Source organism: Chiloscyllium punctatum, chromosome 17, assembly GCF_047496795.1.
Source record: "Chiloscyllium punctatum isolate Juve2018m chromosome 17, sChiPun1.3, whole genome shotgun sequence".
Classification (NCBI taxonomy): Eukaryota; Metazoa; Chordata; class Chondrichthyes; order Orectolobiformes; family Hemiscylliidae; genus Chiloscyllium; species Chiloscyllium punctatum.
The window spans coordinates 69,476,393-69,489,740 of NC_092755.1; the positions used below are offsets into that span (position 1 = coordinate 69,476,393).

At 38.7% G+C, this 13,348-nt stretch overlaps 1 protein-coding gene across 2 annotated transcripts in view; it reads left to right on the forward strand.

The window, feature by feature from the left end:
- The window catches only part of aacs (acetoacetyl-CoA synthetase), a 153,838-nt gene that overhangs the window by 10,550 nt on the left and 129,940 nt on the right, over positions 1 to 13,348 (forward strand). For both annotated transcript variants that reach the window (XM_072587395.1, XM_072587394.1), the window contains exons 3-4: positions 848 to 968; positions 2,647 to 2,760. In XM_072587395.1, coding sequence (XP_072443496.1) covers positions 848 to 968; positions 2,647 to 2,760 — 235 coding nt within the window. The remainder of the gene's footprint in view (positions 1 to 847; positions 969 to 2,646; positions 2,761 to 13,348) is intronic.

Here is a 13,348-nt window from a genome sequence, read left to right on the forward strand (position 1 = left end):
ATAGTTGAATATTCACAAAATGTGAGTAATATTTGTAAATGGGCACTGTTTAAAATCAAGAGCTAACCAGGGAACTTCATGGAAAAAAGCAACCAATTGGAAACTCCTGAAAGTGGATGTTTCTGAATTCCCAGAATGTGGTTTTGATCCTGATAAGCTCATGTGGTGAGAATTTTGGAAAGAAAAGACAAAATGTTACAAATTGAAAAGAGTGTCTGTCTGGTGGTCCCTCAGAATGAGGATAACTTTTGCTCATTAAAGACTCCAAATGCACCTTCTTGCAATGTGGGATGGCTGTTGCACTGCAACCAGTTCTGGCTGACCAGGAAACTCCTCCTGCTCTTGCTGTCTGCAGTAAGCATTTGAGAATGATTCTCAGACTGTAAATCCATCTGTGTGGCCATCAAATCCTCTGGTGGGACTTTGAATATGGTTTCCTTACCCAGGGGCAGGTAAGCTACCGCAGTATCACAGATTTGAAAAGAGTGCCTTTTTAAAAAATCTATGAAGCACATTGGGAAGTTGTTACTTTTTAACTGCTCAATGTCCTGCTGTAACTATTAGTAACAAATTGTTGAGGCCTGTTATGTGTAGATTGTAAACTATTAAAATGCCCTAAATGCTACATAAATTTTAATGTAAAATATGCATTCAGTTCTGAAACGGTTTGTTTTTGGTGATTTTCTTTTTACCCATCAGTCTCTTTGTTTCCCCAGTTAAAAATGCTGTTAAAACCACAATGTCAGCTAAAGTGGTTTTAACGGGAAATAAAGTATGTAATAGATGAACTACATAGGTCACTGTTGTAAGGAAACAAACAAAAAAAACTTCTTGATGTTGCCTCCAGGTGGTTGACAGGACAAAAGGAATTGCAGATGTTCCTGAGTGGTTCAAAGGAAGCAGATTAAACTATGCAGAAAATCTCCTGAAGCATAAAGATGATGACAAAGTGGCACTTTATGCTGCATGTAAGTATTTTATTGATCTGATTTCAGGATGAATGTGGTGAAACAAGACATTCCTCTCCATGAATTTCTTCTTTTAAAATTATGATGGGTTTTAATCTGAGCAAAACTAAATGTGCCTTTCAGCTTTGCTTTGTGTGGGACACAAAAAGCTAATTGCCCGAATTCGCCACAATATGCACACAATCTGTCCTGTCATAATTCTGTCCTTTCTATTCAATTTGTTGAAGACTGAATTCTACACTAAAGCTGTCCAGCTTTTAAAGGTCATCAGGCTAGACTCCATGACGAAAATCATGAAGAGTTGAACAGTGCATGTGTGACATTCACTTGACAGACAATGGTCTGCCAACCTATCTGGCCTTCCCCCAAAAAAAGCTGCCAGTGGAAAATGAAAATCTGCTAGAACCTGTCACAGAGACACCCTGATTGGCTTCCATCAAATGTCACAATAAGTCCATTGTTACAACTAGCCCACTGTTTAATATCCAAGCAACAGCTTTTATGAGAATTCTTTCATCAGTGGATAAGATAGCAAGTTTATCTTTTTAAAAAGTTTGATCAAATCTAATGATCCATTTGAAACCTTTCCAAACTAAAATCCACATCCACATTCACATTCATGATTGAGGTAGAGATTGGTTGATGATCTGCTACATTGGGGGGGGAAGGTGCGGGGAGAAAACTAAGTGGTTTCAGCACTTGGAATACAAGTGGCAAGGTACTCATGATACTAGAAATGGTATATTGTTGTATAATGATCACTCGGGGTTGTATAATTTTGACCAATTCTCTTATTCCCTTCCCCAAGAGAAAAGTCAAATGTCTAGCTGGATTGCAGTAATTTTTGATAAGATTGTTTTGCTAAAGTGTTAAAGTGGTCCCTTTTTCTATGGTAGTTTATTTAAAAACAAAGTCTTGTATTTAGCCAGATATGTCATTGAATCTCCATATTTCGGGTGATTTGCTTTGAATTTCAATTGCAACATTTGTGGGTTAGGGTGGAATGGTGGCTCAGTGGTTAGCACTGCCTCACAGCGTCAGGGACCCAGGTTTGATTCCAGCCTCTGATAACTGTCTGTGTGAAGTTTGCACCTGTGTGAAATCTGTGTGCATTTTTCTCGAGGTGCTCCGATTTCTTTCCACTGTCCAAAGATGTGCAGGGATTGGCCATAATAAATTGCACATAATATCCAGGGATGTGCAGCCTAGGTGGATGTGTGATGGGAGATGCAGTGGTGGATCTGGGTGGGATGTTGTTTGGTGGGTCACTTTGGACTTGATTGGCCAAGTGGCCTGCTTCTATACTGAAGGGAAATCCAAGTTCTGAAAGGTAAATCAAGCTCTGCTCTATCCATTCCTCATCTTCAATACCATAAAATATACATTTAGTGTTCCACTTCACAGGAGCTGTCATTATCTTGGATGCAGTGACACTTATTGTACAAGTATGAGTAGTTGCATGTTTATTCCAGAGTCTTGTAATTATTCTTCTGGACTGAATGTTTACTCGTGTGTCTGAATTTTAATATACTTAAGCACTGAGGAGCACAGTTACAAAGTGTGTATGGATGCTTCTTTATAAATATTATATACACCAAATACAATTGGGTATCAGCATTTTATTTTGTACTGAATTTCTACTGTCAAGTTTTAATCTGTGTGTTTTATTGTTTAACAGCGGAAGGGAAAGAGGAGATTGTCAAAATGACATTCAAGGAACTAAAGAGAGATGTGGCTTTGTATGCTGCAGCATTCCGCAAGATGGGAGTGAAGATAGGTGACAGAGTTGTTGGTAGGTACCCATTTGACTTTTCTAAATGTAGAATCTTAATTTTCTCTCTAAACAAACTAAAGGTTTGAGGCAATTTCTTTTTGGTTACTTGAAGCATTTAAATGCATTTAAATTAGAAAGTAAAAGTTGGTACATTTTAAAGACAAAAGAAAAGGGTGTGGAAGCCTGCCATTTGAGGAAATTATTCAGCAAATCATGCAACATGTTTATATATCTTTTTTGAAAGTGGAGCCTATCTCCATGTCCTCTTACAAATTACAGAAAATGCTGTAGCACGCACTGATCTTACTGCCCTGCCCCACTACCAGGCACAGATCATTTGCTTTTATATTTGCTGCTAGGATGCTTTAAAAAAAAATCTTCCACAAGATATAGGCATTGCTGGCAAGACCAGCATTTATTGCCCATTCCTAACTATCTTTGAGTGGGTGCTGGTGAGCCGCTATCTTTAAACTGCTGTGAACTATGTGGTGTAGGTACACCCCTGTTTCTGTTAGAAAGGGAGTCCCAGGAATTTATCCTAACTGAAGGAAAACCTGCATGTAGTGGTATTTCAAAGAATCTGTTCCTCTTGCCTTTCTCAATGATAGAGATTGTGGGTTTGGAATGTGCTGCTGAAGGATCCTTGAGTTACTGGCACTCCAGGTGCCACAAGAAGCAGATTGCCTCATTTAGTTGGCCACATTGATGCTACCATTGTAGCTGCCTATAACTGATATAATTCTGAAAAGGAACCAACATTGTTTGGTTTCAACTGATCAGTTTTGACATGTAGCATTGTAGTGTATAATGAATGTATAGTGAATTTCATTTGTAGTGAGGGTGGCCTGCTTTTTCAATTTAAATATTAACTGTCTGAGGGAAAGTTTGACAATCGTCTCAGTCAGTTCACAACAAATGCAGTCTTAATTTTTTTTTAAATCTTGGAAACTGGGACAGGAACCGGTAGTATAAAATTAGTGTCTTGGTATATCAACTAAATTGAGATACCAAGTAATTTTTCTTAGATGAATAATTCAGTAGAAATCTCAGGATTAACTCCCTCAAGATTTGGCACAGTGATTCATACATAGAGGCTGCACTATCTGACATTAAACTGCTGAAGGAAATGTTCTGAACAACTGTTTCACTGGAATGCTTTCCTGTAAGAGTAAGTTTGACAGCTTTTCAACTTAGTACATCACCAAAGGGGAGTCTGTTATTTAATAACAGTTTCTATGAAGACATCTTGCACTAGAATATATAAGGGCTGTTGCTACATTCTGTATTCTAATACAAACTTGTTTCTTTCGTTGGATTAGACTTTGAAATCAATGCAGTCTGAGTTCAGTTTTGTTGATCATTGCATGAATATTGCATCTGCAACTTTCACTCAAGTTTAAACACTCCTTTTGGGAATTTGCTTCATTCTGCTTACACAATCATGCTTTTGTGGTAAACGTTACCAATGAGATTTCATTTGCAGCAGATAGTCATCTATAAATGAAAGACTGGCTTTGTTGAAATACTGATTGTTATATTTAAGGCAACTATAAAAGAAGTACAACAGAACATCAGCAAAAAAATCTATGGAGCAATAGAAAGCCCCTTTTTCATGTTGCTGTTAAAGTATCCATTACTTCAAGGTCAGGATAACATTGGTGCACAATAAGCGATTAACAGGAACTCGTGCAAAATTGAGACTCTTGGACTGGAGGAAATTAGCAAGGATTGAGAATTGGTTAATGAGCCCAATCACGTAAGTGGCATTTTCAGGCTGACAAGTAATGAGTGGGCTACCATAAGGATCAGTGCTTGGGTCTCAGTTACAGATAATTTGTATGCCTGACTTGGATGTGGAACCTGAATGTGATCTGTCCAAGTTTGCTGATGATGTAAAGTTGATGGGAATGTAAGCTGTGAGGAAAATGTAAAAAAAAATATAAGCAATGATCTTGTTGGCTGGAGAATAATGTGCAGGAGTATGAAGTTGCTACGTTTGAACAAAAGAGAAACTCAGAATAGCTTTTAATTGGGAAGAAACTGGCAAGTTTTGGTATTCACAGACCTCTAGGAGACCCAATTGAGAGTATGATAAAATACTCATTTGCCTGATGGATGCAGTTTCATTCGTGAGAAAGTTTGTCACCATCCAGAACATTGCAGTGCCTGCCCAACACTCTACGTACCATTTTAAAGATCCACACTCTCTGCCAGTAGCACAAGGTGGCTGCATTGTGGACCATCTACAGAATGCAGTGCAGCAATTCAATAAGATTATTTTTGGAAGTATGTCACAAGTCTGTGTAACCTACATCACCTGAAAAGGTAGGGGCTGTGGATGCATTGGAATGTCAACACTTTCAAGGCAGCACAATCCCAACTTGGACAAACTTCCCCCCCAATCCTTTATCATTAGGTCGAATTCTTGCAAGCCATGACCTAACAGTATTCTGGGAGATCATTCATCACATTCACTTCAGGAATGTGCTCACTGCCAATCATTCAGGAGCACCTACAGTCATTCACTAAGTTTTGATCTTGCCAAGGATGACCATGTCCCGAGAATTAATTTAAAAACTAATCTCTTTGAGTCTCACTATCTTTCTTAGATTGTGAAGTCCTTTACTGCACCTGTATTGAGATTTTAAGTTTTTATATATGTTCATTGTAATCTCTTGGCTTTTATATTCCATATCTTTTACAACACAGTCTAAATTTCACTGACTTAACCTGACAAGCTACCCCTCCTGTTCAGTTATTTTGAACCTTCAAAATCCCTCTTTTGTTGTACACCGCTGAGCTGACATCTATTCCCAGTTTAATCACTACTTTTCTTCTAAAGATGTTCTTAGCTTAGAATAGACCAGATTGTGCATGGCTGACTGGGGAAATGCTGGATGAATGAACCATTTTTTGTTGCAGTCTAGACTCTGGTATATTACAGGCTGTCAACTGCTTTGAAGTTTGAAAGGTGGTCCTTGTTGGTCTGGCAGGAATGATCTGCTTGTACAAGACTGGCACAAATGTATAAATATACATTAAGAAGGGATGTTTACATTTCCACTGGCTGCTTTTTGTTTGATCTGCCCCTGACACTTAACAATATTTTATTGCTGCATTCACTCTATGCTGGTACACAAACTCTAATTAAAAAAAAATCAGTCATGAGAAATCAGTACAAGTATTAGCTGTCAAAATAATTATTTTGTTGCTGAATTGAAAAATTTGTGAAATTATATCAGTAAATATGTAGTCCGTGGTTGAATCGAAGGCCGTCAGAACCATTTATGCCCTTTTTTGAGAATGGCAGTGAGGTCACAGTGGAATTATTGAAGCAAGCTTGCTCTCAGCATTTATAATAATGGTGGCTGAGCTATAATCATTAGGTGCTGAACATTTTCAGTGAGGGCTATTGTGGAGCCATGCAAAAGTCCCACCACATTATGGGTGTCACTGCTTATGTCTCTGACGTGACTATCTCTTGTAATCTCTGCACCATAGCAATGGTATATGCTGTAGATGCATCAGTGTGATTTTTTTTCCAACATATTGAGGCCCAATAACTGCCCTGCTATAGGTACTGATTCTACATATCTGCTTCCTTTGTTTTTATTTAATTGTTAATCTTACTTTTGTAGGGTTAAAATTAATCTAATGGGAGTAAGCCACACAACATTTATTTTGGGCAGATATCTCTTAATCTCTGACAAACATTCTTGGAAAAACAGTCGTTGTATAAGGGATAAAATTGAATCATCCAGTGTTTAAGGCCAAGGTTGCCTGAGTGGCTAGTTTATGATGCACAGTGATGCCAACAGTGTAGGTTGATTTCCTGCATGAGCTGAGGCTACCATGAAGTATTCTCCTTCTCAACCTCTCCACCAGTCTGATTTAAACCACCATGAAGTTATTTGTCTCTAATGAAAGAGCAAGCCTTATGATATGGTAGGACAATGGCAACTTTCCCCTTTACCTTTTGGCATAATATAAGTTTTTAGTTAAATTGTAATGATGATTTGAGGTGCGTTATCTTTGCATGTTTGGGTAACAACTTGCCTGTTGGGGAGTTCAGTTTGATGCACTTCTGAAAATTCAATTGACATCAATTCACTGTCTTCCTTTTAATTTATCCCACCTCCAAGATGCTCTACTGTTTAACTTAGTTAAAATCATAGCCCAGTCTCATATCATTGCGTGTTATGACGAACCACTGTACAAATCTACCAGAAAAATGCTAACCACTGTGCTGAACTGTTGTGAAATAGTAACATTAATCTTGTGCTGCAACATGAGTACTAAGCCACTGTAAAGCTAGTTTATTAAAACGTGTTCAGTTAGTGTGGCCCTAACTGCAGTGATGTTCTGTGGCCTGGCACAGTTGTCATTGCTGGACATGCAAGCTGTGTGCGTTTAACTCAGTAACCGACTTGCTTGCCAGTATTACATGAAAGTAATGTGTTTTAATGCTGCTTAGCAGCCAATTTTAAATTCTTAGGTCATGGAAGTACTTAGAACTTTGCTTGACAGCACATTTAAAAAAAAAAATGCTTGTTTCTTGCAGTTATTATGTTCATTTGAGGCCAGCTACAGATGGATGGCCAACCTGCCTCTGAGGAGGCTGGCACAGTACCAAACAGGATCACTTGAACAGGACATGCACACTGTTCTGTTGAACTGGCTGTCTTGTGATACCAATGGTTTGTGAGGCTGTAAAAGTTTGCTATAATTAATGCCTTTGGGAAGGGAGAGACATGGGTAACAATTAGAGGTAGTTTTCTGAATTAATTTTAAAATAGCCAATTTAGTGTAGTTGGAAGCTGTAATGTAAATAGTTAATATTTTTAGAGTTGAACTCTCAAAATTCTAAGTTGGAACTTGTGGTCTTTCTCTTGAGTGGAACCTGTAATGATTTTTTTTGCTGATGATGTTCAACTTATTAATGACTGGGAAAAGTAGTGATAGACAATAAACATGCAGGTGTATTACAAAAATCCCATAATTAGTTCTCCAACAACATGTCTTTTAATCCCAAATATTGTTCAAACAACATGTCTCCATTCCAAATAGAAGAACTTTGCATTTGTGCAGCACCTTTTCACATCCTGTAGCTACCATAGTTATTCTGATCCTGGTGCTATTTGGGAAATTAATGATTTGATCCAGCTGTGACAATGCTCAAGTGAGAGTAGAGTATGACATAAAGGGGAACTTTTGGATGATGATGCTTTGATAATATTACTGCTTTTGTCTTTCTTGACTGAGATCATGAGGGTAAGAGGAGTTTGTAAAGTAAGAATGGTAAATGCAGTCAGATTGTCCATGTTGGAGAGAATTAATATTTTCCGTTGTCAAGGCATCAAACAAACTGGTTTGGTTTGGTTTGAATGATGTCAGACTTCTTGAAAGTTGTTTCCAAATCTCATGAGCACTATTTCATTCTACTTGTGATGAGCCCTGAAGACTATGGGAAGGTATTTTAGAGATGGGGAAGATCTGCCAATTGATAAATATGATCTCCCCTGCTTTTGTGTCCATGGTGTTGAGATAATGGGAACTACTGATGGTGGCGTTGACGACTCTGGCAAGTATTTGGCTAGATTTTTAAAAACTTACTCCTGCTTGGTAGTTTGTGTTGAAACCAGTTCCTTGGGTGTGATCCCCAATAAATTATGTTCCCAGATGTGAAAACCCAAATTGTCAAACTCCTGGGTGAGGATGGATGTATTGGTTCTCGTTTGTTATTGGATGCCCATCCATGGGGCTCAACAAGGATAATTTGAAAAGAATTTAGAGGATCCTGGAAACCTTTCTCCAAATTTAACCGTGCTTTCTTGAGTTTATTCGTCTTGAAACCCCAGGAGAAATAAAAACAGAATGCAGATTAGTGTGTGTGTGCAATGTGAGAAGAGTACAAAGAAAATGTTGGCTTTTAATCCCTGTTCATGTACATCCTTGGAAATGGAAGACACAAACCTGTTTCATGTTAGGCTGCTCTTGTTTCTGTGAATATAATGATTGGTTCTGACAGCAATGATGATCATCCTGTGGCATTCAGCCATCTGGATCAAGTCTGTGATGTGGTTTGTAACCGTAATGTTCGAGTAGAATCAAAACTGAACTTGGTGAATTTGTCATTGATTAATTTACAGATAATCCATGGGGGAAGACTGATTCAGTGATAATTTATTTGTTAGGTTCATTCTAATATTTGTAAATAGAAGAGACCTAGAAAATCAGCTCCATAAATGCTGTTAACTTGCACTGTAACAGATTGGCTAGTTGGCCAGATAGCTTTGGTGCGCAGTCTAGAATGGAAATAAGGCCCACAGTAAACTCAGCATGCTTCTAATGCTATGTCTGTTCTCATCTAAAACATGGGACATCTCCGGAAGAATGATATTCACTCAATCTCTGAATTTAGAATAACATAATTGTTAAAGTGGAGAAGGAGGCCATTTGACCGTCGTGGCTGTCTGAGCACTAACTTCTTCCCAGTCACCTGCCTTGCCCCAACCCTCTGCACATTATTTGTATTCATATAACCATCTATAACCACCTCAAATGCCACAATAGGAACATTCTCTACCACATTCCCAGGCAGTGCATTCCATAGCCTATCTACTCGCTGTATGAATAAGACTTTCTCATGCCTCACATTTCCTTCATTTGCAAAACACGTTAGAACTGTTCCTTCCAGTTCTCAGTCCATTTATGAGTGAGTACAATTTCTCCCTCCCCCTCTGCCGAGATCCGTCATGATTTTGAAAACTTATCAAATTTCCTTTGGCCTTCTCCTCATCAAAGAAAAATTCCCACCTTCTCCAATCTTTCCTCACAACTGAAATGTCTTACAGGTTAGACTGAGACATGGGAGCAGCTGCAGGCCGTTGATTTTGCTCCACTATTCAAGTCAGTCATGGCTGATCAAATAATCCTCCACTCCACTTTCCTGCCTTTTTCCATAATCCTTTGTTTCCTTTATGATTTAAAAATCTGTCTGTCTCAGTCTTTAATATAGGAGACAGTGAGGTCAGCAGATGCTGGAGATCAGAGTTGAGAGTGTGCTGCTGGAAAAGCACAGCAGGTCAGGCAGCTTCCGAAGAGCATGAAAATAGAGTTTTCAGGGCGGAGCGTTGATTTTCCTGCTCCTTGGATGCTACCTGACCTGTGCTTTTCCAGCAACACATATTCAACTCAGCCTTTAATATACATTAAGTTCCAGACTCAACAACCCTTTGCAGAATTCTGCAGATTTACTATCCTAGTAGAAATTTCTCCTTGGCTCAGTGGTTAGCACTATTGCCTCACAGCGCCAGGGACTTGGGTTCAATTCCAGCCTCTGGCAACTGTCTGTGTGGAGTTTGCACATTGTCCTCGTGTCTGTGTGGGTTTCTCCCCCAGTCCAAAAGATGTCAGATCAGGTGAGTTGGCTATGCCAGATTGCCCATAGTGTTAGGTGAATTAGTCAGAGGGAAGTGGGTTTGGGTGGGTTACTCTTCGGAGGGTCAGTGTGGACTTGTTGGGCCAAAGGGCCTGTTTCCACACTGTAGGATATCTAATCTAACTGGGTAATTCCTTACTTTTGAGATTATGGCCTGGAACCATTATTTTAAGTCTCTTCTGGGGACATAATGAAGTCACATCCTTCCTGATGTGTGACACCCAGAAGTACACAAAATACTTCTGCTGAGGACTAACTAGAGTCTTAAGTTCATCATAATCTCCCTGCTCTTGTACAAAGTCCGGAATACTTTATACGTTATTAACTTTGTAACTGATTTGTCCCCTTAATGACTAATCTACATATCCACACAGGTGTCTGTGCTTTTGCAACCCCTTAGCATAATACCTTTTACTTTATACTGTCTCCATATTCTTTGTATCAAAGTTGATCACCTCACACATCTCTGCATTGAACTTTATTTGCCTACTCGCACACTTACAAATTTGCCAATATCCTTTTGAAGTTCTAAGCTGCTCCCTTCACAGTTCACGATTCTCTTAAGTTTTGTGATGTCTGTAAACTTTGAAATGGTTCCTTGCACACCAAGGAAAAGCAAGGGTCCCAATAGGAAATACCCACTCAGCTGCCTTTTAAATGCTGTAATTGTACCAGACTCCTCCACTTCCTTTGGCAGCTCATTCCATACACGCACCAAGTTCTGTGTGAAAAAGGTGCCCCTTATGTCCCTTCTAAATCTTTCCCTTCTCAGCTTAAATCTATGTCCTTAGTTTAGGACTCTCCAACCCCGGGGGAATGAGCTTGCCTCTTTAACTTCTCCATGCCCTTCATGATTTTATAGACTTCTGTAAGTCACCTCTAACCTCCTGAGATTCCAAGGAAAATAGCCTCAGCTTATTTAGCCTTCCCCAGTAGCTCAAACCTCCAAACCTGGCAATATCCTTGTAAATCATTTCTGAACTCTTTTTCACATTTAACAATATCTTTCCCATAGCTGGAAGACCAGAATTGAATGCAATATTCGAAGAGCGGCTTAACCAATGTCCTGTATAGCCACAATGTGAAATCCCAACTCCTATAATTTCTTGCAACTTGAGCATCAGTCACCTGATATTGCAGGGGACTTTGAAGAGTCATCTGAGACTGAACATGTTTGGTTCAATGTCATTAGGCTACTACAATATTATTTTGTTTGGAGTGATTTGTTTACAACATTGGGGGTGTTAAGGATCAACCACATTATGAAAGATCCTTGTCCCGTTGATGTTGTTAATTAATCAGTTGTTTTCTTTTAATTATGGCCTGTGGTTTTCCTGGTCATTATTTTTTGGTGATTACTTACAAATGACGACATTTATTTGATTTGTTTCACAATATTCCACAATGGAAATTGACTCATGACCTCTGGAGACTAGCCCAGTGGGATAATTATTGATTTGAGTATTCAAACTTGTTTATGTGCAGCATTTTTTTTTTGGTTGTTGCTTATGTAAAATTTACATTCTTTCTATACTTCTGTCAATGATAAACCACTGTGAAATACTTCTGTGATTATTCAGTTATTTTAAAAATAACTGAACTTGATTGTTTGTTTAAGTGTGGTGTTATCAGTTAATACTTGTTTGTAAAAGGCTGTGTCCAACTTGGTAAACTATTTACTTGAACTTTAATAATGCTAATCTGAGATGTATGTGAGCACATGGATATCATTGGTGTCGGAAAGCGGCTGTTCAAGCCACTATCTGTTCCAGTCGTTTAGTAAAGCCATTCCATTAACTCCAAATCCCTGTTCCTTCCCCATTGGCCTGTAATGAATTTTTCTCTTCCAAATTCTCCAGAGTGTCACAGTTTCCACCATACATTTCTTAAAAAAAGACCTTCCTTTTACTTTGCCAATCACTTTAAACTCAGGTCTTCTTGCCACCAATATTGTTACCAGTCAAAACAGTTTCTTTCTATTTACTCTATCAAAACCATTTCAGGATGTTTAACATGTACTGTATAAATATAACTTTGTTAACTTGCTCTGTTCAATAACAGGATAATGCAAGAATGCATGAAAAGCTTTTTGAAATTGATCCATTCCATTCATGAAAGCAAGAGAGATTGAGAGAAAGCTGCTCATTACCTCAGTTCACATTAGGGTGGATGTCCCACTTTCATACTCCATTAGAATGTGTAGAATGAACGCACCCTCATCTGACTATAGGTGTGAATCCCATGAGAACAATTACAGAATGAAATGATGTGCTATTGAATGACTCATTGAGAGCTTACAGCTTCTTTTCTCCGGGCATGAGTGTCGAGTTCATTCCAGTGACTAAATTGACAGGCTCCCATTGATCGAATTTTAGTTTTCTCCTCACTGTGCTAGTTAACTCAAATTTACTAATTCTAGCTGAGATGGATCCCTTCATATGTTGCTGTCATAAATTCCAAAATAACTGATATTGACGAAGACTGCATTTAGAAGTGAAACAGTTATTAAATTATTAATGTTTTAATCAATAGTTCCATATTAACATCATGTGTTAAACGCATGGTGCAAGAAAAAAGGGTTCAATTTTGTAAGGCATTGGTAAATGCTACAAGAAGGAGCTGTACTATTGGGATGGAATCCACCGGAACCAGCCTGAGAGAAGGAGCCTCGTGGAAAGGTTAACTAAGGTGCTCATGAGGATTTTTAAACTTGTTAAAGAGGTTGGGGAGGGCTCAGCAGAGGTCACCAAAGCTTCCACAATAAGCAATAGGGCAGAAAGTATGGGAAGAGTCAAGAGTCTAACTTCAGGCACAGCAGATAAGGGGACAGTTATGAGAAGGGGGTCAGTGAATGCAGGACTGAGAGTGTTGTACTCAAATGCACACAGTATACAAACAAGGTAAATAAGCTTGAAATGCAATTTGAAATTGGCAAGTACAATGTTGTGGGTATCACCGAAACATTGCTGCAAGGGGATCAGGACTGGGAACTAAATCTCCAAGGATACATTTCCTGTTGAAAGGGCAGTCAGATGGGCAGAGGGAATGGTGGTTGCCATGCAGGCAAGAAATTAAATTTATATTGATAGCAAGGAATCATCTAGGGTTGGAAGGCATAGAATCTGTGTGGGTAGAGTTGAAGAACCATAAAGGAGAAAAGACCCT